The sequence below is a fragment of the Ovis canadensis genome, chromosome 3 (assembly GCF_042477335.2).
Source record: "Ovis canadensis isolate MfBH-ARS-UI-01 breed Bighorn chromosome 3, ARS-UI_OviCan_v2, whole genome shotgun sequence".
Taxonomy (NCBI): Eukaryota; Metazoa; Chordata; class Mammalia; order Artiodactyla; family Bovidae; genus Ovis; species Ovis canadensis.
Genome location: NC_091247.1, coordinates 179241256 through 179268823, shown reverse-complemented (window position 1 = coordinate 179268823; position 27568 = coordinate 179241256). Strand labels below are relative to the sequence as shown.

Below are 27568 nucleotides of genomic sequence, written 5' to 3'. Positions count from 1 at the left end.
AAGCCAGAATAATACAGTGCATCTGTGGACTATACTGTATACTAAGGAGAAACATCTTTGAAAGAAAGAAAAAAAAGTCAGTCTAGTCTCAAACTCTTATTTAAATCACTGGTATGCAGAAAAAAATAAGCATTAATATAACAGGTCAAAGATAATAAAATAATGGAACATATAAAGCAAAGCATTTCAACAGAAGAGAATAAAAGGTGGTAAAGTTGAAAGGGGGAGGAAATCTTGTAGGACCTATTTAATTAGGTAGAAATAGTATATATACCTAAATCACACAATTGAGGAATGACAGTATCCCCAATGGTTCATAATGCTGAAAGGAGGCTTCTTCCCTCACCCACCCCAACTCTCTCTCACACTTTAATCTGAGTATAGAATCAACAAACCTCCAGGCAACCCCACTTACCTTTATTGGTACAAACTGTCTTATGAACTTGATACCATGTTCTTGCATATGTTCACCAATTTTGTTGGCCATGTCCTGGTCAAATCCTCTTAGGAGAATGGATCGTACCATAACAGTGACGTCTAAACCAATACCAGCAAGAAATCCAGCACATTCCAAAGCAACATAGGATGCTCCGACCACCAGGGTCTTACCCGGGCAATAAGGTAGAGAGAAAAGATCATCACTGAAAAAAAAAAATTTTTTTTTTTAAAGAAAAAAAGAACAAATGTCCATATGTGTATAATAACCCAAATTAAAGTAGGTATTTTTACTTTCTTAAGAACAAGACACTTTTAGGATTAAAACCATCCCGATTAGCTACACACATAATATTTGAGAATTTTTTACAAGGTCTTAGACACTTCTCACCACTCAACTGCTGTGGGAGCAGCTCGGGCTTCCATGGGTGAGCACAGCAAACCATAGCAACTCTGACATTAGTCCAACTCCCACTAAAACAAGTTTATTTTGAACTATTTGGAGTAATTCTCCACTTACGTGTTTAAAATCGCACACGTGCAAACCCCCCACCCTCGTCCCACCACTCCAGCTCTCTCTGAGGTGGAAAACCTGTGTTACTTTTCCTCAACCACCACATCAATCACCAACGGTGGGGAGAGACGTGGAGAAAAGCTGTCAACGTGTGGGTTTTGTAATATAAAAACCATTCAAAGTAAAGCCTGACAAAATCTTCTAGCAGAGTGGGGAGGACATTAGACATAAGAGATCCTAAAAGTATTGTTGGTAGACTAGTTTTTTAAAATATGACAGGGGAGTTCATCTAAGACAGTGAAAACGAGAGATGCCAACTGAGCTGCCCCCAGACAAAGGTTCACAGGATAAACTCTTATTACAAAGGTAAAAAGCCTGAAAATAAGTAGTTATAACATAATCAGAAAGTAAGAAACTCCTGGGCAAAGAGCATCCAAGGAGACACATTTATCAATAATCTATCTTAATAACATCATAATTCAAAACTCCTGAACAACAATGTCACCAGTATTTCCACTCGATGGGCAAAAATAAGACACACAGCAAAACCCTGCCTGACTCACTGATTTCAGAAGGTCCCTCTGCACTGACACTGCACCCATTCAAATGGGAAAGACTAAGGAAAAACTAGGGTTGAGAAATCTAAATGGCCTGTTATCCTCTAAGTCGTGTAGTATCTACATAAAGGGTAATGCTAAGTCGCTTCCGTCATGTCCAACTCTGTGCGACCCCATAGATGGCAGCCCATCAGGCTCCCCCGTCCCTGGGATTCTCCAGGCAAGAACACTGGAGTGGGTTGCCATTTCCTTCTCCAATGCATGAAAGTGAAAAGTGAAAGTGAAGTCGCTTAGTTGTGTCCAACTCTTCGCGACCCCATGGACTGCAGCCTACCAGGTTCCTCTGTCCATGGGATTTTCCAGGCAAGAGTACTGGAGTGGGGTGCCATCACCTTCTCCAACATAAAGGGTAATATATAACTCTAATTTTGTAAAAAAAAAAAGGTACAGACATATGTATGAATTATTTTCCAAAGTATCTGTAAATATCCATCTGGGTTTTACACAGTATACATTTAAAAGACACACTCACATACATATAAATTTCAAATATAAATATTGCAAGCATAATCTACATATGAGAGATAAGATGACCAACGTTTATAATCCTGAATTTTGTAAATGTTCTCTGGTTTAAAATTTTTTTTCCTTTCTCTTTTTCCTAATTCCCTGTTCCCTTGGGCAAAAACATGGTGAAAAACTTAAGTTCTAGGAAGAGGATTAAGTGGATTTCAAGAAAAAAGAACAAGCAGAAATCCTCTTTTCTCCCCCAATTTGTCCTTACCTGCTGATACAGTATTCTTTGTCACCAGGGATACCCAAATAACGCGGCCTTTCACCAGTGGCAATGAGAAATCTCTCTGCTGAGTAAATCTTCTCTTTGCCTTTATTATTTGTTGCCTAAAAAGGAACCAATATATCCATTTTTAATAAGTTATTATCCTTTAGAATTGTCAACACTGTAATTAAAAAGGCTGTTTACTACAGTGACCAATTTGATCTTCATAAAAATTTGCTAATGCAGTGACAGGTTGCTCAAGGGCACAATGCTAGGAAGCAGACATAGAGCCAAGATTCAAATCCTGCTAATCTGGCCCCAAACCCAGTCCTCTTATCCTTCACTGCACCACAAGAGAAAGCCCCTAAGAAGTAACCGCAAAATCACCCAACTGGATGGTCTGGGTCACAAATGTTTTCCTAGGATAATCACCTTCACTCCCTACCCCCCCCCCCAACAAAAGCTTAAAGATACAAAACGAAAAAGCCTTCTTAGACAGTCAGACGCTTACCTTAATCCTGTGAGGCCCCACAAACTCCCCGTACGAGTTCTCGTAGGTGACCCTCTTCTCCCGCAGGGCCACGCGGTAGCCCCAGTTGAGAGAGCCAATGTGGTTCTGGACCGCCTCTGTCATTCTCTCCCAGTCATGCTCAACTGCACGGGAAAGACAGACAGCGTGCTCAGCTTCTCAGTCGCCTGACAAGTGTCAGCTCCCGGGAACCGGTCTGAAAGCGCAAGGCCTTCATTTCAAGCACATAAACAACCTTTTCAAGTATTTTTTCCACTTAGAAAACTACCCAACAATTAATTAGTGTAAAAATCCTGGAAATTTTTAAGACTAAAATAACTATACCCAAACTTTTTTCTTCTTTATCTAGAAACAAACAAGAATTTTACCTTGGACTATGAACACTGACTGCTGGGTCAACGGGATGCGTAAGTAAAAGACCTAGGATTTAGGATGTATATCCATCTCCAAGGGATTCTGATGTAGCCAGGTTTGGAGTACTAATAAGCTGGAAACAGTGTCTGGACCAGAGACTGGCAAATTAAGGCCCCACCAGTGAAATTCAGCCACCACCCCCTCTATACATGAAGCTTTACCAAAATCCAGCCACGATCATTTACTTCCATAGCTGAGCAGTTCTGACATAGGTAGGCCACAAGGCGCACAAAGCCTAAAATATTTACTATGTGGCTCTTTACAGAAGTGTGCCGATCGCTGGTCCAGACAGAAGTTTAAGAGTCTGCTTCATTATCTCCCAAACCACCTATCTCACCAGAGAAAGATTCTTAAAATTCTATCATAAAATTAATTCTTTGAGCAAAGGCACTACTAATATTGCATTTCAATGGACAAAAACAAATCCTGTCATTCATTCATTAACAACTTCAACAATGACTGAAAAAATAGGACACAGGTAAAATCTACTCTGGTGGTAAAAGAAGGTATGTTCTGGGGAAGCTGCGGTTTGCGCGGAGGAAGAAGAGAGTCAACACAAACTGAAAGCCTCTGACACAGAAATGAGCAGTCTGAGTCCTTGAGTCAGGGTTAAGTAGCTTGGCTCAGGAAAGAAGCACTAGAATCAATTCTGTGGGTACCAGCAGCCGGCCTCTGGAAGCGGGAATGACAGCGCAGACACTGGTTTGTAGCCTCCCAGAGAGCAGATTGCAGGGATTCAATTCACAGAGCCAAAAAATGTCTGGGAACACTGGAGCAAACCTTCAGATAAGAGTTCAGCTGGGGTGGGGGAACTTTGGAGGCCACTGTGGTCATGAGGCCAGGTGGACTAGGTGCTAGGGCCCAACAGATGTTACAGAGAGCCTCGACCAGCCTGTCTATCTGATGCCCATCCACCACCATGGAAATATGAGACAGGACTTACTGTTTCCCCACAAGGAATGGAAGAGAATAGTATTAACTCACTCCCATGTGCCAATCATCCATATTTAACAATTACCAACATCTAACCAATCTCATTACATAACACATCTTCTTTTTAACTAGAATATTTTAAGCAAATCCCAGATGTGGTTTTATTGGTAGTGGTTTTGGTTGTCACTCTGACGCAAGTAGGAATCAAGATTGCCAGGAGAAATATCAGTAACCTCAGATATGCAGATGACACAACCCTTATGGCAGAAAGCAAAGAGGAACTAAAGAGCCTCTTGATGAAAGCGAACAGGAGAGTGAAAAAGCTGGCTTAAAGCTCAGCATTCAGCATTCTGGGGATGTAACCCCCACAGTCCAGCAGGAATCTGGTTACCGCCAGCAGCATGTAAAGTAGGAATTTTGGGGTCTCAAATAGTTGGACGTGTCTGAGAGACTGAACTGACTGACACAGGGATGTCAAGTGACGCTAACTATCCTCCACCTTTGTTCCGTACAAGTAGGAGCTGTCCAGCACAGCATGCCAATAACACCCCCAGGGAGGAACAAGATCTAAGGCACAATTCACTCTGAAATTTTACAGTGGTAGAAGTACTAAGTGGATACTGCTCTGCCAATCCTACAAGAGATACCATATTTGAAAAGAAGACACAGTTGGGACTAAGTAACTGTACAAAAAAATTACTTCAATGACAGAAATTCAGTGATTAGACCTAATTCAACACTAATTCTATTGTTAGGGATAAGCTTTGTAACTGTTAGGCCCCATGTGATTTCCAAACTCATCAAACCCCTTTTCTCTACCAAATCCCTTCATTCTCGGGTACAGTAGGCAGGCACCAATCTCTAGTGTGGTTATGCTCAGGCAAAAGAAATGAAAAAAGCTGCAACCCACTACTTTGGGATTCAGCATCAAGATACTCTAGCTGCTCCTATGGTCCTGGTCTTGCATTTCATTCTGAGAATTGAGTTTCAGTCTCACAAAATCCAAATTCCTACTTTACATGCTGCTGGCGGTAACCAGATTCCTGTTGGACTGTGGGGGTTACATCCCCAGAACCCTAGTTCTCTAGGGCTGCCCTGCTTTCCAGTAATGCCCCAAATCCCCCACCTTCCTGCATTCCTATATACTACCTGCACACTCCCCGTTCCTAAACAGCCCACCCACTGGCACAGCCCAGCACCTCCCCCAGGCCTCCCGATTCCACTGGCCTGGTCAACCAGCTGTAACCTAATGCTGAGCCTCTGCAATGCTGATTCCAGCTACCTAGGCAAGGACTGTACTTCACCTGGGTGCGCCCTTATGCCCATCCTGGCAACTGGGTCTTAAGCCAATTCACTCATGCTCCTGAACCACCCCCCACTACTATATACCCCTAGGTTCGACAACAGTATTCAGACTAACAGAGCTACTAGCATCCTTTCATCTTCATTGCACCTGCTCACTTATACCTCAAATACCCTGAAGGGGCCCAAACTCCTTCCAGTATATACACAGGGAAACGAAGGATGGATGGATGACCTGCCCAGGGCTACACGGGGACTCACAGCAGCACAGACACACTGTATGTGAACCGCCAGCTGAGCATAGGAGGAGAATACAGGCATCTAGAAACTCTGTAAGCCCCCAAGTACAAACCAATAATTGTGCTTTCTCTCTAAGGACAATGGGATCCTACAACTTCACAAATGCTCAATTTTTTAAAAGGTACATTTAATTCTTGAGCACAAGAGAATTCAAACAGATATATCTAAAGAAAATACAAAGCCAGTAAATCTTCCAGAAGGGACCAATTCCTCCAGTTTTCATAACTGAGCTCATGTAATTTTTCTCTTATCACAGTCTCATCTTGGAGCTTTCAGGAGAAGAGCAGAGCGCAGGCTGAGTCCTGGACAAGTCACCCCCCTCTCCCCACCTCCCACCCCATTACCAGGCAGATTCAGCTGTGCAGCCTGGTCCAGGTCCAAAGGGCCTTTCCTTCCTCACCATGCTCAGAGCTATTTGCAGTGTCAGAGAAGACAGTCTTCCAAGAAAATAGAAGCACTGTTCTTCGGTCAAGGGCATGAGATTAGATGTGTTTCTATTCAAAAATGCAAAATAAGCATTCACAGCTCATCTCCTGGGAACGCGGAGCAGCAGCCTCTAGTGGCTTCTCATTAGAAAAATATACCTCCAGTTTCTTTCCTCCTCAAAGATCTAATGATAAAGTGTTTGTCTAAGTCCACTGTATCCTTCACCACCAACATTTTAGCACAAAAAGGAGGGAGGTGATGACTGCTCCCTGGGTGGTAGATCCCAGCAGGCTGGGCCAGCCACTTCCACAGCACCCAGCTCTGGTTCCCACAGGGAGGCCAAAGCTTGCTTCATAAGGCACAAGGAGTAATGAGAAAGACAACAATAAAGAAGCCACCACGCTTCCACTTAGGAAGAGGGAAGGGATTTAAATAGAGGGCACATCTCCCGTCAGAGACTTTGGGATTACTGTCCCTGACACAGATCTACAGGAGGCGGAAGGTACAAAAATACAAAGATATATATTTCTATCTTAAAATCTGGAAAAGGGGAAGAAACATGAAAGAGCTAAAACTGTTAAATTAGTTGAATAACTTCTGTAGAGATACACAAGTAAGATAACTTTTGAGTTGGTTTATGTTTTAAAATTCAGAGAGCTCCTGCTGATTTTACTGTGCAGAGCCGCAGTACACCGGTAGTGGCTGCTTTACCACCTCATCTCTGTACATTTATTAGTTTCTTATGTAATTCGGAATAAAGTCAATGTAAGTAAGCAAAGCCAGTCCTTATTGTTACGTGACAACTATAAACGTTTCTTTTGCTGGAAAGAAGATCTGTCAATTCACCAAGTTATATTTCATCACTCACTTGATTAATGAACTTATTAGAATTATACTTTGCTGACCCTGTTATTAAAATTTATTCTGCAGAGGCCTATACTTATCTCTTAAAGATTCTAAAGACCTGTTACATGTACTTTCCTACCTTTCTTACCAAACTAAGCTATTCTGTTCCACCTACTTCATTTTTCTGGAGTTGACAGTTTAAAGCTAACATTAACTACATACCAGTTTAAGTATGAGACCTTCCATGAATGAACAACATTTTAATGATCATGAGTTGTACCTCCCCAAAACTACTATTGAAATTTAAGGGCCACTGACGTTCACTATGAAGAAGAAAACACTATATGGAAATTATATTACTGCATGAATCAAAATTTGCTTGGAACAACCATACATTTTCCATCAAACTCTAGACTTTTTCAGATTAATATTCTTGTTACATGTCCTTCTCTTTGAGAGAAATAAATTGATTCAAACATACAAATTCCTAAAGATCCATAGCCCATTAAACAAAGAACCAAGAAAAGTGCCAGACAGAGTCTACTCCAATTGGCTGACACTCTGAAGGCAAAAATCAGAAGAAGCAGGTCCAGGAGGAAGGGATGAAACTAAGGCTGGCAGGTATTTTAATCACACTATTGTATCTAAAAAGGCTTTGACTTTGTGGACCACAACTCTGGAAAATTCTTAAAGAGATGGGAACATCAGACCACCTGACCTGCCTCTTGAGCAATCTGTATGCAGGCCAGGAAGCAACAGTTAGAACTGGACATGGAACAACAGACTGGTTCCAAATAGGGAAAGGAGTATGTCAAGGCTGTATATTGTCACCCTGCTTATTTAACTTAAATGCAGAGTACATCATGAGAAATGCTGGGCTGGAAGAAGCACAAGCTGGAATCAAGATTGCTGGGAGAAATATCAATAACCTCAGATATACAGATGACACCACTCTTATAGCAGAAAGCAAAGAAGAACTAAAGAGCCTCTTGATGAAAGTGAAAGAGGAGAGTGAAAAAGTTGGCTTAAAGCTCAACATTCAGAAAAGTAAGATCATGGCATCCGGTCCCATCACTTCATGGCAAATAGATGCGGAAGCAATGGAAACAGTGACAAACTCTATTTTTGGGGGGTCGAAAATCACTGCAGATGGTGACTGCAGCCATGAAATTAAAAGACACTTGATTCCTGGAAGAAAAGCTATGACAAACCTAGACAGCATATTAAAAAGCAGAGACATTACTTTGCCAACAAAGGTCCATCTAGTCAAAGCTATGGTTTTTTCAGTAGTCATGTATGGATGTGAGAGTTGGACTATAAAGAAAGCTGAGCACCAAAGAATTGATGCTTTTGAACTGTGATGTTGGAGAAGACCCTTGAGAGCCCCTTGGACTGCAAGGAGATCCAACCAGTCCATCCTAAAGGAAATCAGTCTTGAATATTCATTGTAAGGACTGATGCTGAAGCTGAAACTCCAATACTTTGGCCACCTGATGCGAAGAACCAACTCACTGGAAAAGACCCTGATGCTGGGAAAGACTGAAGGCAGAAGGAGAAGGGGATGACAGAAGATGACATGGCTGGATGGCATCACTGACTCAATGGACATGAGTTTGAGTAAACTCTGGGAGTTGGTGATGGACAGGGAGGCCTGGTGTGCTGCAGTCCATGGGGTCACAAAGAGTCAGACACAACTGAGTGACTGAACTGAATTGTATTTAATCCTCACCACACAGGTAGTAAACAGCAAAGTCAGAATTACCACCCTCATCTGTCTACTGTAACAACCTATACTTCAATGAGGTGAAGAAAGGATCTTATCCCTGGGGGCTCCAGGGAATGAAGTCTCCCTAAGAATACTGGTAAAGAGTATGTGTGGAAGGACAGGGGTGGATCACAGATCTTATGAGAGTGGTTAGCAAATAAAATGAGTGGTTCTTGGGTTTTCCTCCCAAAGACCCAGAAGGGAAATTCGAGTGTGGCCTACAGACTGCACATAGAACTTGCCCTTTTTGGGGAGAGAATGGTGAGGAGAGGTGTGAGAGTACTTGCTTCTACAACAGCTCCCAAAACCCTGGTCCTCTAGAAGAGTTGCCACTGAACCCATGGGGGCTGGAAGAAGACCACTTGTGTAAACCCCATGTGTTTTGAGGTCAGAGAGACTTCAATCTAAACTCTGTGCTGTGCTGAGTCACTCAGTCATGCCCGACTCTTTGTGACCCCAAAAACTGTAGCCTGCAAGGCTCCTCTGTCCATTGAGATTTTCCAGGCAAGAATACCAGAGTGGGTTGCCATGCTCTCCTCCAGGGGATCTTCCCAACCCAGGGATCAAACCTAGGTCTCCTGCATTGCAGGCAGATTCTTTACCATCTGTGTCACCAGGGAAGCCCAAGAATACTGGAGTGAGTAGCTTATCCCTTCTCCAGGGGATCTTCCTGACCAAGCAATCAAACCAGGGTTTCCTGCACTGCAGGCAGATTCTTTACCAGCTGAGCTACCAGGAAAGCCCTAGTGCTGCCAACTTCTTAGCTATGATATGGGGGCACCACTTCATGCCCTCCCCCAAGCTTCAGTCTGCTTGTCTGCCAAACGGAACAACAGGATCCCCCTCCAGGGACAGCAGGCTCATATACGTACTGCAATAAGATGGACTGGAGAATAAGGAAAATGGTCTGACTTTAACATGACTCCTGACCTGCAGGACCCCAGTGAAGCCATGAGGTGGGTATTAAGGAAAGACGGGAGCTTCCTCTCTGCTATAGCTATGGTCTTTACCTGCTCTCCCCTCTTCTTCCTGCTATCCCAAGAACCATGAAACATCTGTTCCAACTTGCCCTCAGCACAACTGCAGCTCGCTAAGCTGGTCCACATTCCTTCTCCTACCCTCATCCCAAAGTGCCCAGGGCATTCAGTCCACAGCAACTGTCTGCTTTATGTTCCCATATGCTCCCTGATCCAGAGACGCCAACGTATTTACTATTCTCCAAGTACAAACCTTGGTCCTTTTCTTCTAAATGAACTGACTATCCTCTCCTCTGCTTATTGTCAAGGACACAACATCTAAAAAGTCATCTCCAGTCACCTCTTAAATCATTTACTGACCCCACCTCTGGGCACCCAGGGTATTTAGCTGGTATATCAACGACGTTGGCACATTGATGAAAACAGAACCTGTGTATCCTACAGATTTGTATTATCTATATACTTCCCCAGCACAGAACCAAGTGCAAATAGTGGGTAAGCAATAGTAATATTATATAACTTCACTAGCAGGATTTCTGAAAAGTCTACTGAAAAAATCTAACTCATTAAAAAATAATAAAAATTTTTTTAAAAAATCTAACTCACTAACTGAAAGGAGATTCTGTTGTGAACTGGGCACACTGACAGCAGGCTCCCAGGAAGGAAAGAGTGGGCCAACGGCAGACGCAGGCACTCAGACACAGGAGCAAATAACTTGCAGGGTAGCGGGGGTAGAGGCGGGAAGAGAGGTAGACCATCAGCAGATTACGTGATGAATTTATGCTCCATTAGGTTGAGTCTCCTCACTGCCTTTTTTGCTGGGCAAGAGAAAAGGATGTGGTTTCCATGGTACTCTGTTTTTCATCCAAGAAAACCCCCTTCTCAACAAATGACACTCCCAAATATCAGTTCGTGAAACAAGACTTCTTGGATGAGAGAAAAATAACAGCTTCAAGGGAAAGCAAATGTAATTTGCATTCCCATAGGAAACTCTACAATTATGAGAATTTCTTTGAAAGAATTCTGGGTTTCTGTTATAAAAAGATACTCCAAGTACAATATCTGTTCTTACCATTAATAGTTACTACACAGCCAACAAGACACAGGATAACCACACTGTTTTTTTTTTTTTTAACCACACTGATTTTATCCGTTAGAAAAACAAATAATAGAAACAACTTCCTGGGTATATGCTAGTCTCGTAAGAATGAATGGTGCACTGCAAGATCCCAGCTCAAGCCTCTCAACAGCACAAACGGAAGAGTAGCTTTCCCCACATACCTGTCTCCTCGACGTTCCACCCGTAGTTTCGAGAGTCTCGTAGGGCTTGTCCTAACAACGCTGCTTGGTGCATCAGTTTTTTAGGTATGCAACCCACATTCACACACGTTCCTCCAAGACCTGCAAAAGCATTGCAAAATCAGTTTATAGCCTGATGTACAATCCTCCAAAGAAAAGGGCCAACGGTTATTACCATCATAAGGGAGAGGGAAAATTGCCCATCTACCCCTCTTTAGTTCTTGTGGTTAAGACAAACAAATCTGACATGAGACAGATCAACAGGAGAAAAAGAAATTCATTTTAATTTGTGCACATGACACTTTCATAGAAATGGGACCTAAGAAGTAGCCAAAAGAGACAGATTTTCTATTTTTTAGACAAAGAAATAATACATTTGTGAGGAACTGATAGGACAAAAACTGACATTTTGGGTGCTCAATTATTTAAGAATCAAAACAGAGTATGGGTTTGGGATAACAGGTAAAGAAGTAACAGTTTTCTTTACATTAGGCTTCTCAGCCCCGAATTCCCTATCTTTTGTGATAAGGGTGTCTTTCTACTTCTTGATGTAGAGAGTGCACCTTTCATGGGATGTACTTCCTGCTTTCAGGCAACAGAAAGGAGGGCCAGAGTGTCCCACTGGTCATTTCTTAAGTAACTTTAATTCAAAATAATCAACGTGCCATAGTGCATATTTTGGGTGGCCCACTCCAAGCCCCAATGCTATTCTATGAAACATCGCAATTCATTTGTTTAATGCAGTCAACACTGTTTATACGAGTTTATTCTTAAGTCTCACGACATTGCTAAGATCAGAGAGCCTTAGAGACTAAACACGGCAAAACTACCCTAAAACAAAAAGGAGCAGACTTCCACAACTTCCATGTACTTCAAAAATTCATAATTAATTGACTGCTGATAAAAAAAGCCAGATATTGAGATTTTACTTTGTGTACAAGCTTACACTTGCCACTAAATCCATAAACAGAACTGATAATGGGGTTGCTGAGCAGGGGATGGCTGGACTACAGTGGGTCTGAAACCACACTCAAAGTTTGGTAAAGGGGATTTCCTGACAGTCCAGTGGTTAGGACTCCTCACTTAACTGCCGAGCGCATGGATTTGACCCCTGGTCGAACTAAGCGAACTAAGATCCCACAGCCACACGATGCAGCCAAAAAGCAATAAAACAGTCTAGTGTACATGAGCAAATTTTTACGAAGGTGGTCCACAGCTTTCACTGATTCTCACCAAAGGACTCATAACACCTTGCCTGTCCCTAAAAAATTTAGTGTCCCTGAACTTAAAGAACACTGTGATAACCTGTCTCCATTAGAACATAATGTAAGCAGCCAAAATGGGGAGGCACCCAAAATACCAAGAGTGCAAGACGGCAGAGGACTGCATAGCTTGGGAAACCAGCAGCCCTCCAAGGAGAATGCTGGTTGAGTGGCACCAGTGTGTGAGCTCCACAGGCCAGCAGACTACATCCAGCACAAGAACATGCCTGACAAGAGGTGACACCTTAACAAGCACCTGATGAATGAAGCAGAAATTGTGACACTGGCTTACCCAGACTTCCTGCCTCCTCCTAATTTCCACAGCCAAGTCAACTTGATGAAATGTACCTATCCCATTACTCCCCTTCCCAAGGTTTCCCATTATGCTTGGATTATCAGGAACAAATCCCTCATCTTGGTCCACAAGGGCCTGTACAGTCTGACACTTGCCTTCCTCTCCAATCTTAGCTCCAGCTTCTATTACCCATGCCATAACCACCAAACCTACCCCAGGGCCTTTGTATGTGCCTTTTTGTGAGAAAGAGAAAAGTTGCCTGGAAGACTCTTCCTCAGCTTTTGGCAGGGCTGGCTCATTCTTACTCTTTGGGTTTCATCTAAAAGCCACCTCTTCAGAGATCACCACTGATAAAGCCCTCAAAGTTAAAACTTCTTTCTTTACCCAGTTCCTCTCTATTCCACCAAGTAACTTTTTCAATACCATGTATCACAATCAGTAAAGTTTTTGTTCATCTTTTGTCTTCCATGAGAATGTAAACTCCACAGAAGCAGGAACTTCAGGTCTACACATTCACTGCTATATCTCCACAGCCCTCGTTCATAGTAAGTGTTCAATAAATATTTATTGAATAAATAAATAATGAACACAGAATTCACCAAGACTAAGAAGAAGCAAGGGCTATCCATTAAGGTATCTAATTCCAGTTTTTGTTGAACACAGGAGACAGATTTCAAACAGAAATCCAGAAGAGTTTAAACTTTCACTTACTAAGCCCCTAAATATACTAAGTTACTCAAATATTTATCTTTAAATCATCAAAACAGCTGTGGATATGGTTTTGTATTATCTTGACTCTGTGCCAAGGAACCTAAGTATTCAGCATTTAACTGGAGTCCATTTTGACCTAGCACAATTGAGTTTCATTTGTTTTTTTAAATTTATTTAATTTCAAAATTGGATTTTAGAAGTCATTCAAACAAAAGCCAGGGAAAAATCTGCTCCTACAAATTCACTTCTAAAGTATTTTAAAAGCTTACCCCATCTAGTTCCAAGAGGGGTTGGAGTGACAAAATCCAGAACCATCACCTTCTTGTCATATTTGGCTGCCTCCTGGAAAATAAATTATTAAAATGAGTTGGAATGGTTAACACGATGGACTGGAAATGGACCATTAAAAATCAATGCTATTTTAACACAGTTATAATGTCAAAAGCATAACCAATTATTAATACCTGAGAATTTCATATACCAAGATGATTAGTGCAACTCCAATGTAAAAATTAAATAAGGGTAGTTCTAAAAACATGCAGATTACAGTTGTCAGGATCTGACTACTTTCCCCATATCCCAGGACACACAAGGAGCCTTGCCTTGGCAGCTGCCAGTCCTCCAGAACCCCCTCCAATGATGATGAGGTCGTAGTCATAGGGCTCCGGGAGATCCTTGGAGCCATTCATTTTCACTGTATTTTGAAGTCTGCTTTCCTGAGAAGCCTAAAGAAGAAAAACAATGGAGAGAAAACAATTTAACTCAAAAGCAGCAATGTCTGAAAAGTTCTGTGAAAGGACCCTTCTTTGAAGAAAAACAGAAGGCACTTCCAAAGGAGAAACACAGTTTGTCACATCACAGCACACAATGGGAAATGTTCACCCTTTCCTCAATGGTGATCAGTTACCTGCTTTGTGGTGGGACTGTCCTCATGCCCCCTCCATGTGGCAGACAGCTACTGTAACGGGTCTGCAGAGTACACGAAACTACGGTCCTGATGGCCCAAAAGAATTAACTTACACCTGAGCTAAGTTTAAGTTTGATCAGCTCTTTTTTTCCTAGAATTTTTAAACTATGCTTTAAATTAGATTTTTAAAACACCTGTACTGTATGTTTTTAGTAGACTCAATACAATTTGGCAAACATTTATACTTTCTAGTCAAAGGTAGAATAATGAGTATACTAAGGTTATAGAGTAAGACAGGACCCTGCAAACGGCAACTGAAACAAGTTAGCCAAGTATTTATTTTTCTACATTCTTTAGGTAAAGCATAAAATCCAGAAATTCAGTAGAAAATCATTAACTGCCATCTACCTGCAGGAAAACTTAAAAGTCCCTGCTTTCATAAGATGTTTTAAATAAACAGGGGTGGCGGCTGGGGCGGGGGGTGGGGTGGGGGGGAGCGACGGGAGTTAAATAAATAAGTGACCCTTAGGCAGATAGCTCATTTCTTTAATCTGCCTATGCATGAAGTTACCTATATTTACTTTCCATTACTTGGCATTTATAATATAAACTTTTAATTTTACAAAATCCTTTCCTTCTACTAGTTTTAAAACACACTAGTTACACATTTGGGTGGAACATTGTTTTGGTGATGCATTTAAAATTTCTTCTTATTAAAACAAAAATCTGCTAACATAAGAGAATGATTGGAATAGCTGTTACCAAACACAAAAAGGTTTTTAAATCGTTTTAACCTTCATAATCAAAAAAGCCCCCAGACTTACCAGCCCAGACTGCACATTTTCCTCCTGCCTATCATCAGATGTGGGTGGCAAAAGGCAGAGCTTAGTGTCAGTAGAAGAGGATGCTTGGGATGCAGAAGGGGGTGCGGTGTGAAAAGGTGGAGGAGGCGCGGCACTGTGGCTGCCCGTAGGCAGTGCAGCAGGTAAGCATGACGGTTCAGGGACTAAAGGGAGGACACCTGGAAACCAGCAACAGCAGGGGCATGACTGCATCATCCTGACCGTCTGCAAGAAAGGTCTAACATAAAAGGCTGGTAAACACAGCCAGTATTCATCAACTGGCATTATGGCAAGGTTCCTCCTCCAATGCAAGGCACTGTGGGGAGAAAAACAGCCCTTCAGATCAAAGGATCAATATGAGCTTCAGGTCGTAAGCGTTAACTGACACAGAGTCGGACACGACTGAAGTGACTTAGCAACAGCAGCAGCAGCAGCTGATCTCACAGAATTAGGGCTGACTCGCTGCTTTAGAAGAATTAACAAATAAATGAAGCTAGATGTTCTTCTGGGAAAATAACCATTTTTAATCTAAGTCTCATTTTATCTGCATGCACTTAACACAGATGGTGCCAGAACACAATCACTGGCTGCCTAAATAAAAACCACCAAGTTCCTATAACCACTTCCTCTACTATTGAATAAAACAAAGAAGGAAACTGTCATGCTGAAAAGCATGCTCCCTCCACCAACCTTCATAACCTGCTCTCTACTGAAATTCTGTATCAGACCTGGGTTCTTATGGGTCAAGTTTAAGAAAAATTGTATCAACCAGTGCACCAGTTTTACAAAGAAAGCTCTGGGTGAACCTAAATATTTTTAATTCTGTAAAGTAAAATCAGGACAGGGAATTGAGGAATTCAGCTGACCCCAGAACTAAACATGATGTTTTAAAATTATAATCCAACTTAAAACTGAAGCTGCTGTCATTCAGTTCTAAGATGTAAGACAGACAGACAGGCATACATCTCCTTCTCCTCTACAGCATAAGGAAGAAGCACACAGATGGGGTAAGGAGAGACGGGAGAAAAATGTCCCCCATTCTCCAATTACAATTGCTAGAAACAGTGGCCACTGACCAGAGCAGCTGATAAAAAACAGGAGTTCTCAAACTTTCAGTTTCAAGATGCCTTTAGAACCTTGAATTATTTAGGATTTCCCACAAAGAGCTTTGAATAATGTGGACGGGGCTTTGAATATTAGAAACTAAAACTAAGAAAAAAATTTTAATATCTTAAATATAAAAATATGTAAACTATTAAAATATCTATAAAATTTTAATAAAAACATTACTGTTAAACATAAACAACTGATTAAAAACATGTTTAATTAGTGAGAAAAGTGGCATTATTTTACATCTTCATAATTCTCTGATGTTTGTTGATAACACAGAGTGCACATCTTTTTTGTGTTCAGTCTGCTGCACCACATCGCCTGCTATGTAACCTCTGGAAAACTCCATGGCAGACTTGTAAGAGAATCAGAGTGAAAAAGACAGAGAGCAAGTTACTATTAACATCATTTTGACCTAAAGGACTTCTTGAAGGAGTAGGAGTGGGGGTGGGGATCTGGACCACATTTTGAGAACTACCCACAGAGATGTAAACATATACCCTCCTCTCCCCAGCAGCTATTGGTGAGGCTTACAGAATGTACATTCTTCCATCTGCTTCTCAATGCCCTTCCTCTAACCCACCCCTTGTAAACATTGCTCCAGACTCCCCAGAAAGGTACAATACAGAAAGCAATTAGGATTTCTTTAAAATTAGAATGTCATCTTTATTCTCCCCCTCCAAAATTAGGCTCCAAAATCACTGAAGATGGTGACTGCAACCATGAATTTAAAAGATCCTTGCTCCTTGGAAGAAAAGTTATGACCAACCTAGACAGCATATTAAAAAAGCAGAGACATTACTTTGCCAACAAAGGTCCGTCTAGTCAAAGCTGTGGCTTCTCCAGGAGTCATATATGGATGAATGTGCGAGTTGGGACTATAAAGAACGCTGAGGGCCGAAGAATTGATGCCTGTGAACTGTGGTGTTGGAGAAGACTTTTGAGAGTTTCTTGGACTGCAAGGAGATCTAACCAGTCAATCCTAAAGGAAATCAACCCTGAACATTCATTGGAAGGACTGATGCTGAAGCTCAAACTCCAATACTCTTGCCACCTGATGAGAAGAACTGACTCACTGGACAAGACTCTGATGTTGGGAAAGATTGAAGGCAGGAGGAGAAGGGAATGACAGAGGATGAGATGGTTGGATGGCATCACCAACTCAACAGACATCAGTATGAGCAAGCTCCATGAGTTGGTGATGGACAGGGAAGCCTGGCGTGCTGCAGTCCGTGGGGTCGCAAACTAGTTGGACACAACTGAGCAGCTGATTTTAACTGACTGATTCTCCCCCTAAACACGACTCTACCCTTTGGGCAGATGTGTACTGGTCTTTGGTTTTTCACCCATTATACATGAGCTCTGGTGTCGCATTGACCTGGGTTAAAATACCTGCTCTACCATTCTCAAGGCTAGGTGATCTTGGCTATCACCTAATCACTGGGAGTCTGTTTTTACATTCTGTAAAATGAGCAAGCCCTCTCAACTACTGAGTCTGAAATAATGCATATTATAGCACAGTGGCTGGAAGGAAAAATCCATACATTCACTAATTCTCCCCTTCCTACAAAAGGGAACCTGCCTGCCCAAGGGGCTGAGTCAAAAAGCTCTGGTGTTTTGCAGACGTTATCCCCTACACTTCCCTGCATCACTGCTCACCTGAAATGCCCTCTTCCCACCAAATTCTGATCCAGTACATTGATGGCAGGTTATATTATTTCTATTCAATGTAAACAAAACATCACCCTTTCAAAAGCATTCCTTTAGGTTCTTTTACCAATATCTGAAGACCCCAACATAAGGCTATTCCTTCCATTGTTTCCCTAAGGTTCCCAAACAACATTATCTTTTTTTGTCACAACTGGATTAATACAGGTTCTCAGAGCACTCAGCGAAGGCTGTTCCACCCCAGCCACTTCCTGTCCTTCAAGATTTAGCTAGAAGCCTTTAGCTGACGGCAGACTGGCTCCTCTCCTGAGGCCCCTGGTGGTATCTTCACACAATCCCATCAGCTCCACAAGGATAGTTCTTTTCTTTCATCCTGGCATCACCAGTGCCAACTCCACATGCCTGTGATGTGATCAAAATGTGTTCAAAACCATTCTTAGAATAAAAGACCTGAGTGCTCATTCCTGCTGTGTTACATGTACTGAGAGGCTGGGCTTCAGTTCAGTTTTCTCATCATTAAAACAAAACTGTGGGAAAACACTAGAAGAGGTACCAGGTGTGTAGCATATTGGTTAGGAGCTCAGATTTAGTCCACATCTGAATCTGACTATGCTATTTATGTGATCCTGAGCAAACTGCTTAAATTCTCCTGCCTGGGCTCCTTGTCTGCGTAGTTATATAAATTGTATCAGCTGCTGCTGCCAACAAGCTGCAGCATCCACTAGGGGATATAGTCAAGCCTCTGTGCTTTGGATGACCATGGGCCAGGAGAGAAATAAGACTAAGTGATGGTTTAAATGCTACAAACTTTCTAGAAGAGCCCAGTGGGCCCCAAGGCCTATGACAGCAATTAGCAAACTACAGTCTGAGGGGCAAATTTAGCAGGCCTGCAGTCCTTTTTTTCTTTTTAAACAGTCCCTGAGCTAAGAATTGTTCTTCTTAATATTTTAAAGTTGTAAGCAAGAAAAAAAAAAAAAAATCAAGAGTAAAACTTCATGATACATGGAAATTAGATGAAACCTGAATTTCAGTATCCATTAAGTAATATCTCATTGGAAAAAGACCAGGCCCATTTGTTGCAACATTGTCTATGGCTGCTGTTTCTGCAACATGAGCACAATTGATTAGTTTCAACGAAGGCCATATGGCCCACAAAGCTTAAAATATTTACTATCTGGCTTTCTGCAGGACAAAAATTGCCAACTTCTGGCCTAAAGGAAATTTTAATCAATGCTGATAGGTGGTGCTGGATGAAAAGTACCCTACAGTAATACTAAGGGGTAAGCACAAATCAAAGAACTATCTTCCTGCTCTGGAAGTTGAGATGCTGGCTGTACTACCTTTCTTCCAGGAGGACTGGGGACACTGATTCTCCATGACCAGTTAACTATCTAGACCTTCAGCTAATATGTGCCTAAAATACTTAAGGGCCACAGTAACACTTGTGGCTCAGCTGGTAAAGAATTTGCCTGCAATGAGAGAGACCTGGGTTTGATCCGTGGGTTGCAAAGATCCCCAAGAGAAGGGAAATGCCACACCCACTCCAGTATTCTGGCCTAGAGAATTCCATGGACTCGCAAAGAGTCGGACACAACTTCTAAAGGAGATCAGCCCTGGGTGTTCTTTGGAAGGAATGATGCTAAAGCTGAAACTCCAGTACTTTGGCCACCTCATGTGAAAGTTGACTCATTGGAAAAGACTCTGATGTTGGGAGGGATTAAGGGCAGGAGAAGGGGACGACAGAGGATGAGATGGCTGGATGGCATCACCAACTCGAAGGATGTGAGTTTGAGTGAACTCCGGGAGATCAAAATGGACAGGGAGGCCTGGCGTGCTGTGATTCATGGGGTCGCAGAGTCGGACACGACTGAGTGACTGAACTGAGCGACTTTCACATAATCAGTAACATTAAAAGGACTCTAAATCAAGTATCCAGGCAAATTATTTACAGCAAACAGACTCCATTTCAATGCCCCCTGCCAGGGGCTTTGCCTTACCCACCCCCCACCCCATCCCACACACACACACCCCTAACACAGCATCTCAACCACTCTCCAGGTAGTTTTTCTTCAGAGCAGTTATCACTGACAGAATTACTGTGGTCTCCCACTCTGTTAGGCTCAACAATAGTCCCCCCAATATCAAAGTCTGAATCCCCAGAACCTGCAAATACATTACCTGTAAAAGAGATTCTTGAGATGTGAGTTAAGAATCTGGTGATAGGAAGATTTTCCAGGATTACCCTCACTAGGCCCAACTTATTCACAAGTATCCTTATAAGAGGGAGGCACACGGAGACACCACAGAAATCAATGAAGACAGAAGTTGCACTGGCAGTTTTGAAAATGGAGGAACAGACTGTGAATCAAGGAATGCAGGCAGCCTCCAAAAAGGCTAAGCATTCTCCCCTCAGAGCCTCAACAGGACCCGGCCATGCTGACACCTTGACTTTACACCTTGCACACCCTGAGAAACTGATTTTGGACTTCCAACCTCCAGAATTGTTAAGATAATTTGTGTTGTTTTAAGCAACCAAATAGTAATTCATTACAGCAGCAATAGGGAACTAACACACATATTAAAACATAAATTCCTTGAGAGTAGGGCAATTTTCAATCTATCACCTTCCCCTCAGTGCTACTGCAGTGCCTGGCACAGTTGCTGAGTAAATTAACCAAGTGCTAATTCCAATCACTTGATAATGGTTTCCACAAAACAAGGGCAAGAATTTGAGAAAGCCAGGTCTAAACTTAAACTGAATGAACCAAGATGGAGAAGTCACCATGGAAGGAGGCGGCAGCTGCATTCTGACGCTGATCTACTGTGGCACTAACCTGAGTGCTCACAATGAGCCCATCCCTGTGCTGAATGTTTTGTACATATCATCCCATTTACTCCTCACAATAGTCTTCTAAGCACATGTCATTCCCATTTCAGAAATGACAATAAAGAAACCTTTTGAGATTAAGAAACTTGTCCATGAGTCAAGAATTAAACCCAGGTCTAAACGATTACAAATCTCTTTTCTCACTGTATCATACCCAGTAAATCAAAGTACTTGTCACATACTGTACATTTAATAGGTCATTATTCCCACTAAGCAGATAAAAAAACCTAAGGCTTGCAGGTTTAATAATTTGTTCAAAGTCTCTAACTAGAATTTTAAAAGGCAGGATCTGATCCCAGGTCCTTTGATCAGAAGTGGTTCTGTTAAACAACAAAATCCTAGTTTAAAAAATTTCCATAATATTTTCCTATCAGCTGATTTTATTGAACCTGTGAAATTAAAGCCACTCTAAATATTGTTGAGAAACCAGCAGACTTGCAGTTTGGGTCACATCTAATCTCTATAAATTAATTATCTATTAGCCATTTTCCCTTTTTTCTTCAGGGTAAAGAGGGGAAGAAACAACTACTTTAGAAAATTGGCTTTAATTTCCAATCTATATGTCATTGACAACCAATTTAAATCGAAACCAGTGGTCAATCTGATTTACATTTTAACAGCTATAACTTTAGAGAAGACCCAAAAGATTACCTTCCTCCTAAACCTCCACATTCTCCATTCATGCTTTTAGTTAACACGTACATCTTCAAATACTCCTAGTAAAGACATCTGGTGTGTAAAGAGCAATCTGGTGGTAAGCAGACCTGAGGCAAGATCTTCTTGCTATCTCTAAGATTATCTTTTCCCCAAAAAGCAAAGGTCTGAAAAACCTAAGGAACCGGGATGGTAGAGGCATGCTAAAGGGAGGATCAGAGAGACTTCCACAACTACTAGATCAAAAGGTTGTAGGCACTGGGAAGGGTTAGCATCCCTTCAGAAAAGGGGAAGAAATGACTACTTTAGAAAATAACTGGCCCAGTTTCATGAGAAACTTCCCTTCTCATCATCTAGATGTCATTCAGTCTCTAAATTTCCCTTCCCTGTACTACATTCAGACTTACCAGGAAAATTTTATTATTCCTGTTACACAAAGCAGATCCTTATCCACTTGCCAAATAAGGTTTAATGGCAAGACCCACTACTACCAAAGACTGTTTCTACAGAGATCAAGAAAAACAGCTTGCAAGGATGCTCACTATACCTTCAAAAACTGTTTCCTTAAAAACCAAAATTTTCAGCAGGAGCGTCCAAGTAAGGTTGTAATTTATATTCTTAAAACAACAACAGCAGCCTTTAGAGCTTTATAGGAAATGAAGGAAATTTGGATAAACTAATCATATACTGGTATTTCAATTTACACAGGGAGAGTTTCCAGGCATTCAAAGTCCTATTAAGAAATCAAAATTGAGTTGGGAACAAATATTCAAGGCCAGTACATAATGAAACATCACCAATTCTGAGGAACACTCTGTGTACTAGCAGAAATTACAAAGGGAAACTAGGGGCCAGAGAAGAAACAAAACAAGCAGATAAAAATTGTAACTGGATGTTAAAAGATTTTGTGTTTGAAATAATCTAACAAAGAGAGGGCACTAACAGATATGGTAAATCAATTTTTGCCTAGTATAACATTTAGATAGAATAGTTTTCCAAAAAAAACATAGATTTCTCTGGAGCCATAACTTCTCACAATTTCACATATTTGACCCTCCATATTTCCCCTCCCGATCTCTGATCAATTCCTACTCACCTTTCAGTACTTAGTTGATGACTCACCTATTACAGTACACAGTCTACTTTTGTTAAGCCCACATCACAGTAGAAATTATTTAGAACAGGGACACCCACTCATTAATCTTATGAGTCGTCTTTGAAATGAAGCATAGCATCTGAATTTTTTACGGTATTAACATGACTTACGCACTGCCCTACCGTCTTTCTTGACCTTTTTTTTTTACCCATTCTTTCCCCCAACCTGGTCAAGAGCCCCATATCAAGAGCCCCATATGGGATTCCCTTGGTTCCCTGTAGCAGAGAAAGCAATGTAGTATCACAGAGCATCATAATTCATTTTTTAAAAGTTATTAAACACCTTTTATTTTATGGAATTCAGTTCTTACTAATAAAGTCTTAAGGAGCAGTCAAAAAATCTTTTGCATGAATACGCCAGTGAATTTTTTAAGCAACAGAAGGCCATGACAACTTTATAAAACTACCAAGAAAAATACAACGCACAGTAAAACAACTTATTTTCTTGAAAATATTTTTCACAAGAAATACAGTATGTGCTTCTGTTTGGATTTTACTCTCCACTATGTTATGCTTTACAAAGTAAACAAAACTGCATCCTATACTAAGAACAAAAATCTTTAGTTTGTGATCATAGCCTCTGAAATTTCGAAAGTTGCCACAATATTTTTCCAGTCTTGTAAACTCAAAGATATAACTCCCTGTTTCCTGCAGTGGAAACTGGGATCATTTCCCTCACCGGCTAGATTAATATTAATTGGCTCCAATATTGGTAGCCTGTCTTGGTCAAGCCTTATTCTTGCAAAACCATCCCTTATAATGAAAGAAACGTAAAATATATTCTCCACAGTACGAGAGAAAGAGTTTGGATCAATCACAAACTCAAAATAAGACACAGGAGTATCAGGATACTTTCGAAAGTACGTTTGCAACAATCCCAAGATTCTTTCTACTTCTTTTTCTGTGGCTTCTTGATTGCCACTCAGATCCAGCTTCCTCAGCTTTGTAGGCATATCCCCATTCTCTTCCATTTTCTGAACTTTTCTCCGGTGATTAAGTCGCGGCTTTCGCGCCGCAGACTCTGGTTTGAACGAACCAAAAAGAAAGTGGAATGTTTCAGCTTGTAACATCCACGATGTCGCTTCCTTCTGTACTGTCTCCCAGAAGGAAAGAGCTATATTATCGTCACAGTTATTCAACGGATCACGTCCGTCATCTTCCATCCAATTTAGACCCACAAATATAAACAGAAAGTCACAAAATGCCACCTGATTAAAAAAGCTCATGTCAGAGTTCAGCTGCTTTGCTTTTTCTTTACCCAAATCAGAAGCCAAAACAAGAAACTGAGCGTCGAGAGCCGCTTCTCTTGTTCGACTCACTGCATCAAACAGGACATTGGCTTCCTCGAGAGCCTCGGTTAAGGTGTCGCTCGTCGTGTTCACGATGTCGTCACGGTTCTGCTGGACGGTATAGATGAGCTGCCGGTACTGCTTGCGGATACTCCGGCATTTCTCTTCATCCACCCGCTCCAGCAGGCTGGGGTCGATGTCGGCCTTCCCCCAGCTCAGGTCGTCAGAGGAGGTATCAGATTCGTCGTCAGAGGAAGTATCAGATTCGTCGTCAGACGCCGCTGCCACTTCCACCTTCAAAGATTCCTCCTCCTCCTCCTCCTCCACCTGCTTCAGAAAGTACGCACTACTGGGCATGGTCACCACCGGCTGCGCTCTTGTCTCGTCGGCTCCCCTCAGGGAATCGTTTTCATCGGCCATGGCGGCGGCGGGTGGCACTCAGGTAACGGTCTTCGCGACGTTTCGGCCAACAGCGGAAACTGCCGGGGTCACCCAGGGCGGAAGACGCTACCCATGCGCACTAGCGGCGGCCTAGCGGCCCCGCCCCTCTCAGTTAGCGAATGAGCGTCCCCCCGCCCGCGTAGAACGCCGGCAAGAACCGGCTCGTGGCGTCACACTGAAGTAATACCGGTTGGTTCAAGCGACGGCCGTTATTTTGGCGTTTACTGACAGTGTCATCTAGCTTTTAAAGAAACGCTTGCAAAATCTAACGACGAAACTATGAGGAGACTAAACGTACCGTACTTTAAAACATTGGCTGTCACATATTGCAGCATACTGTCATTAAAAGATGGGGCGGGGTGTGGGGGTGGTGTTTTTTGTTTTAAAAAATAAAATCTGGCTAAATTACAAACTGCTAACAAAGCCAAGGATCGCGGCCTGCACTGTCTCCATTGCAGAAAGACTGAACTCCCAAGGTTCACTTGCAAAGTGGTTGCTAGGAACTCGGTCTTCACTATACAAATGTAAATTGTGTTTTGAAGGCCTTCAAAAGCCAAATCCTCGCCAATCTACTCCAATGGGGGAGGGGGAGCGGGTGACTGGGTGGGTGAGCAAGGGTCCGGGCTGGCGCATGCGCAAAGGTGCGCTGCCGTACCCCACCCCTACCCCGTCCCCCAGTGTTAGGCAACTGATCTCTGATTCTCCAGCATCCAGGAGTACAAGAATAAAGTAGACAGGGTCTCCGCCAAAGGACTATTTGGAAGGTTGCAAAAATACAGGTCACACTCCCCGAGTGAATAGTAAATCTGAACCCTAAAAGGTGAGAAACCTGTGAAGACTTTAAACACAATCTGTTACTAGGATATGAACATGAACGCTGTTAAGTCACGTGACAAACTTATGTAGGAAAATACTGCCACTAGTTCCCGGGGGAATCACGTGAAGTTAGAGAAGGACTCAGCTCATTAGTCACAAGAGGGGAGGGAGAGGGGAGAGGGGGAGAGAACACCTCAGTGCATCTCAAGTTTTGGTTTCCCGCATCCGCAAGTGTCTGCCCTACCTTCCCTCCAATGCATCTTTACTGGTTCATTTTTCTTTGACCGTAGCACACAGTTTGGGAGTAGGAAATGGCAACCCACTCCAGTATTCTTGCCTGGAAAATCCCATAGAGGAGCCTGGTGGGCTACAGTCCATGGGGTCGCAAAGAGCCAGACACGGCTGAAACGACTGAGAGCACAGTTTCTTGTAAATGCATGAGCAGCAAAGGCTAGTATTCAGTTCAGTTCAGTCGAGTCGGACTCTTTGCGACCACATGAACCGCAGCTGCCAGGCCTCCCTGTCCATCACCAACTCTGAGAGTTTACTCAAATTCATGTTCATTGAGTTGGTGATGCCAACCAACCATCTCATCCTCTGTTGTCCCCTTCTCCCACCTGCAATCTTTCCCAGCATCAGGGTCTTTGCAAATGAGTCAGTTCTTAGCATCAGGTGGCCAAAGTATTGGAGTTTCAGCTTCAGCATCAGTCCTTCCAATGAACACTCAGGATTCATCTCCTTTAGGATGGACTGGCTGGATCCCCTAGCAGTCCAAGGGACTCTCAAGAGTCTTCTCCAACACCACAGTTCAAAAGCATCAATTCTTGGCGCTCAGCTTTCTTTACTGTCCAGCTCTCACATCTATACATGACTACTGGAAAACCGATAGCTTGACTAGATGGATCTTTGTTGACAAAGTAATGTCTCTGCTTTTTAATATGATGTCTAGGTTGGTCATAACTTTCCTCCCAAGGAACAAGCATCAAGTGGGCCTTAGGAAGCATCACAATGAACAAAGCTAGTGGAGATGATGGAATTCCAGTTGAGCTATTTCAAATCCTAAAAGATGATCCTGTGAAAGTACTGCACTCGATATGCCAGCAAGGCTAGTATTAAGTTACTCAAAAATAGTTATATTACTATTTTTGTTCACCATTATTTTTTTTAAAGTAGGGTTAAAATTCAGAAAGAAACATCCGTTTTTCAAAAACAGTATGCATTGTTGTTACTTGTACATATATATCATCCTGCTCTATTAGACTGTTCAAACAATGGGACTGGTTCAAAATTGGGAGAGTAGGTCAACGCTGTATATTGTCACCAAGCTTATTCAACTTTTATGCAGAGTACACCATGTGAAATGCCGGGCTGGATGACTCACAAGCTGGAATCAGATTGCAGAGAGAAATATCAACAATCTTAGATATGCAGATGATACCACCCTAAGGGCAGAAAGTGAAGAAGAACTACAGAACCTCTTGAAGGTGAAAGCAGAGAGGGAAAAAGCTGGCTTAAAACCCAACATTCAAAAAACTAAGACCATGGCATCCAGTCCCATTACTTCATGGGAAATGGGGAAAAAATGGAAACAGTGACAGATTTTATTTTCTTGGGCTCCAAAATCACTGTAGACAGTGACTGCAGCCATGAAAATTTTTTAAGATGCTTGCTCCTTGGAAGAAAATCTATGACAAACCTAGGCAGTGGATTAAGCAGAGACATCACTTTGCCAACAAAGGTAAGCATAGTCAAACCTATGGTTTTTCAAGTAGTCATGTATGGACGTGAGAGTTCAACCATAAACAAGGGTTAGTGCCTTAGAATTGATGGTTTCAAACTGGTGCTGGAGAAGACTCTTGAGAGTCCCTTGGACACAAGGAGATCAAACCAGTCAATCCTAAAGGAAATCAACCCTGAATATTCATTGGAAGGACTGACTCTGGAGCTGAAGCTCTGATACTTTGCCCACCTGATGCAAAGAAAGAGCTGACTCATTGGAAAAGACTCTGATGTTGGGAAGGATTGAGGGCAGGAAGAAAAGGGGGCATCAGAGGATGAGATGGTAGGATGGCATCAGTGACTCAATGACATGAGTCTGAGCAAACTCCAGGAGACAGTGAAGGACAGGGAAGGCAGGTGTGCTGCAGTCCATGGGGTTGCAAAGAGTTGAACGTGACTTAGTGACTGAATAGCAACAAATTAGACTGTTAGCTCCCCTAAAGCAAGAACTTGTTTGTAAATCTTCCAAGCTAAGCTGTTTTCACGTGGATATATTTGAGTAGACACATTTCAATGTATAAGCACAGATGAAAAACTTTGTTCCAGCAGCTATTGCAACTTATTTGGCAGCAAAAGATGAACTTCTTTCAGTGAAAGAAATAAATCTCACACATAGATAATAAAAGTTAACTGCTTTTCATAATTTAGCCTTATTTCTTCTCTGAAATGAAGAAAAA

The 27568-nt window shown here is 42.1% G+C and overlaps 2 protein-coding genes across 3 annotated transcripts in view; both read right to left on the bottom strand.

The window, feature by feature from the left end:
• Positions 1-27568, bottom strand: part of TXNRD1 (thioredoxin reductase 1) — a 62092-nt gene that overhangs the window by 24550 nt on the left and 9974 nt on the right. For both annotated transcript variants that reach the window (XM_069585219.1, XM_069585221.1), the window contains exons 3-8: positions 13946-14068; positions 13613-13685; positions 11058-11177; positions 2796-2938; positions 2291-2406; positions 416-641 (exon numbers count right to left, since the gene is read on the bottom strand). In XM_069585219.1, the coding sequence (XP_069441320.1) occupies positions 416-641; positions 2291-2406; positions 2796-2938; positions 11058-11177; positions 13613-13685; positions 13946-14032 (765 nt within the window). In that variant the 5' untranslated portion in view covers positions 14033-14068. The remainder of the gene's footprint in view (positions 1-415; positions 642-2290; positions 2407-2795; positions 2939-11057; positions 11178-13612; positions 13686-13945; positions 14069-27568) is intronic.
• On the bottom strand, positions 22828-26120 carry EID3 (EP300 interacting inhibitor of differentiation 3). Its single transcript, XM_069585223.1, has one exon. It carries the CDS (start codon positions 24273-24275, stop codon positions 23127-23129), a length of 1149 nt encoding a protein of 382 aa, XP_069441324.1. The 5' UTR covers positions 24276-26120; the 3' UTR covers positions 22828-23126.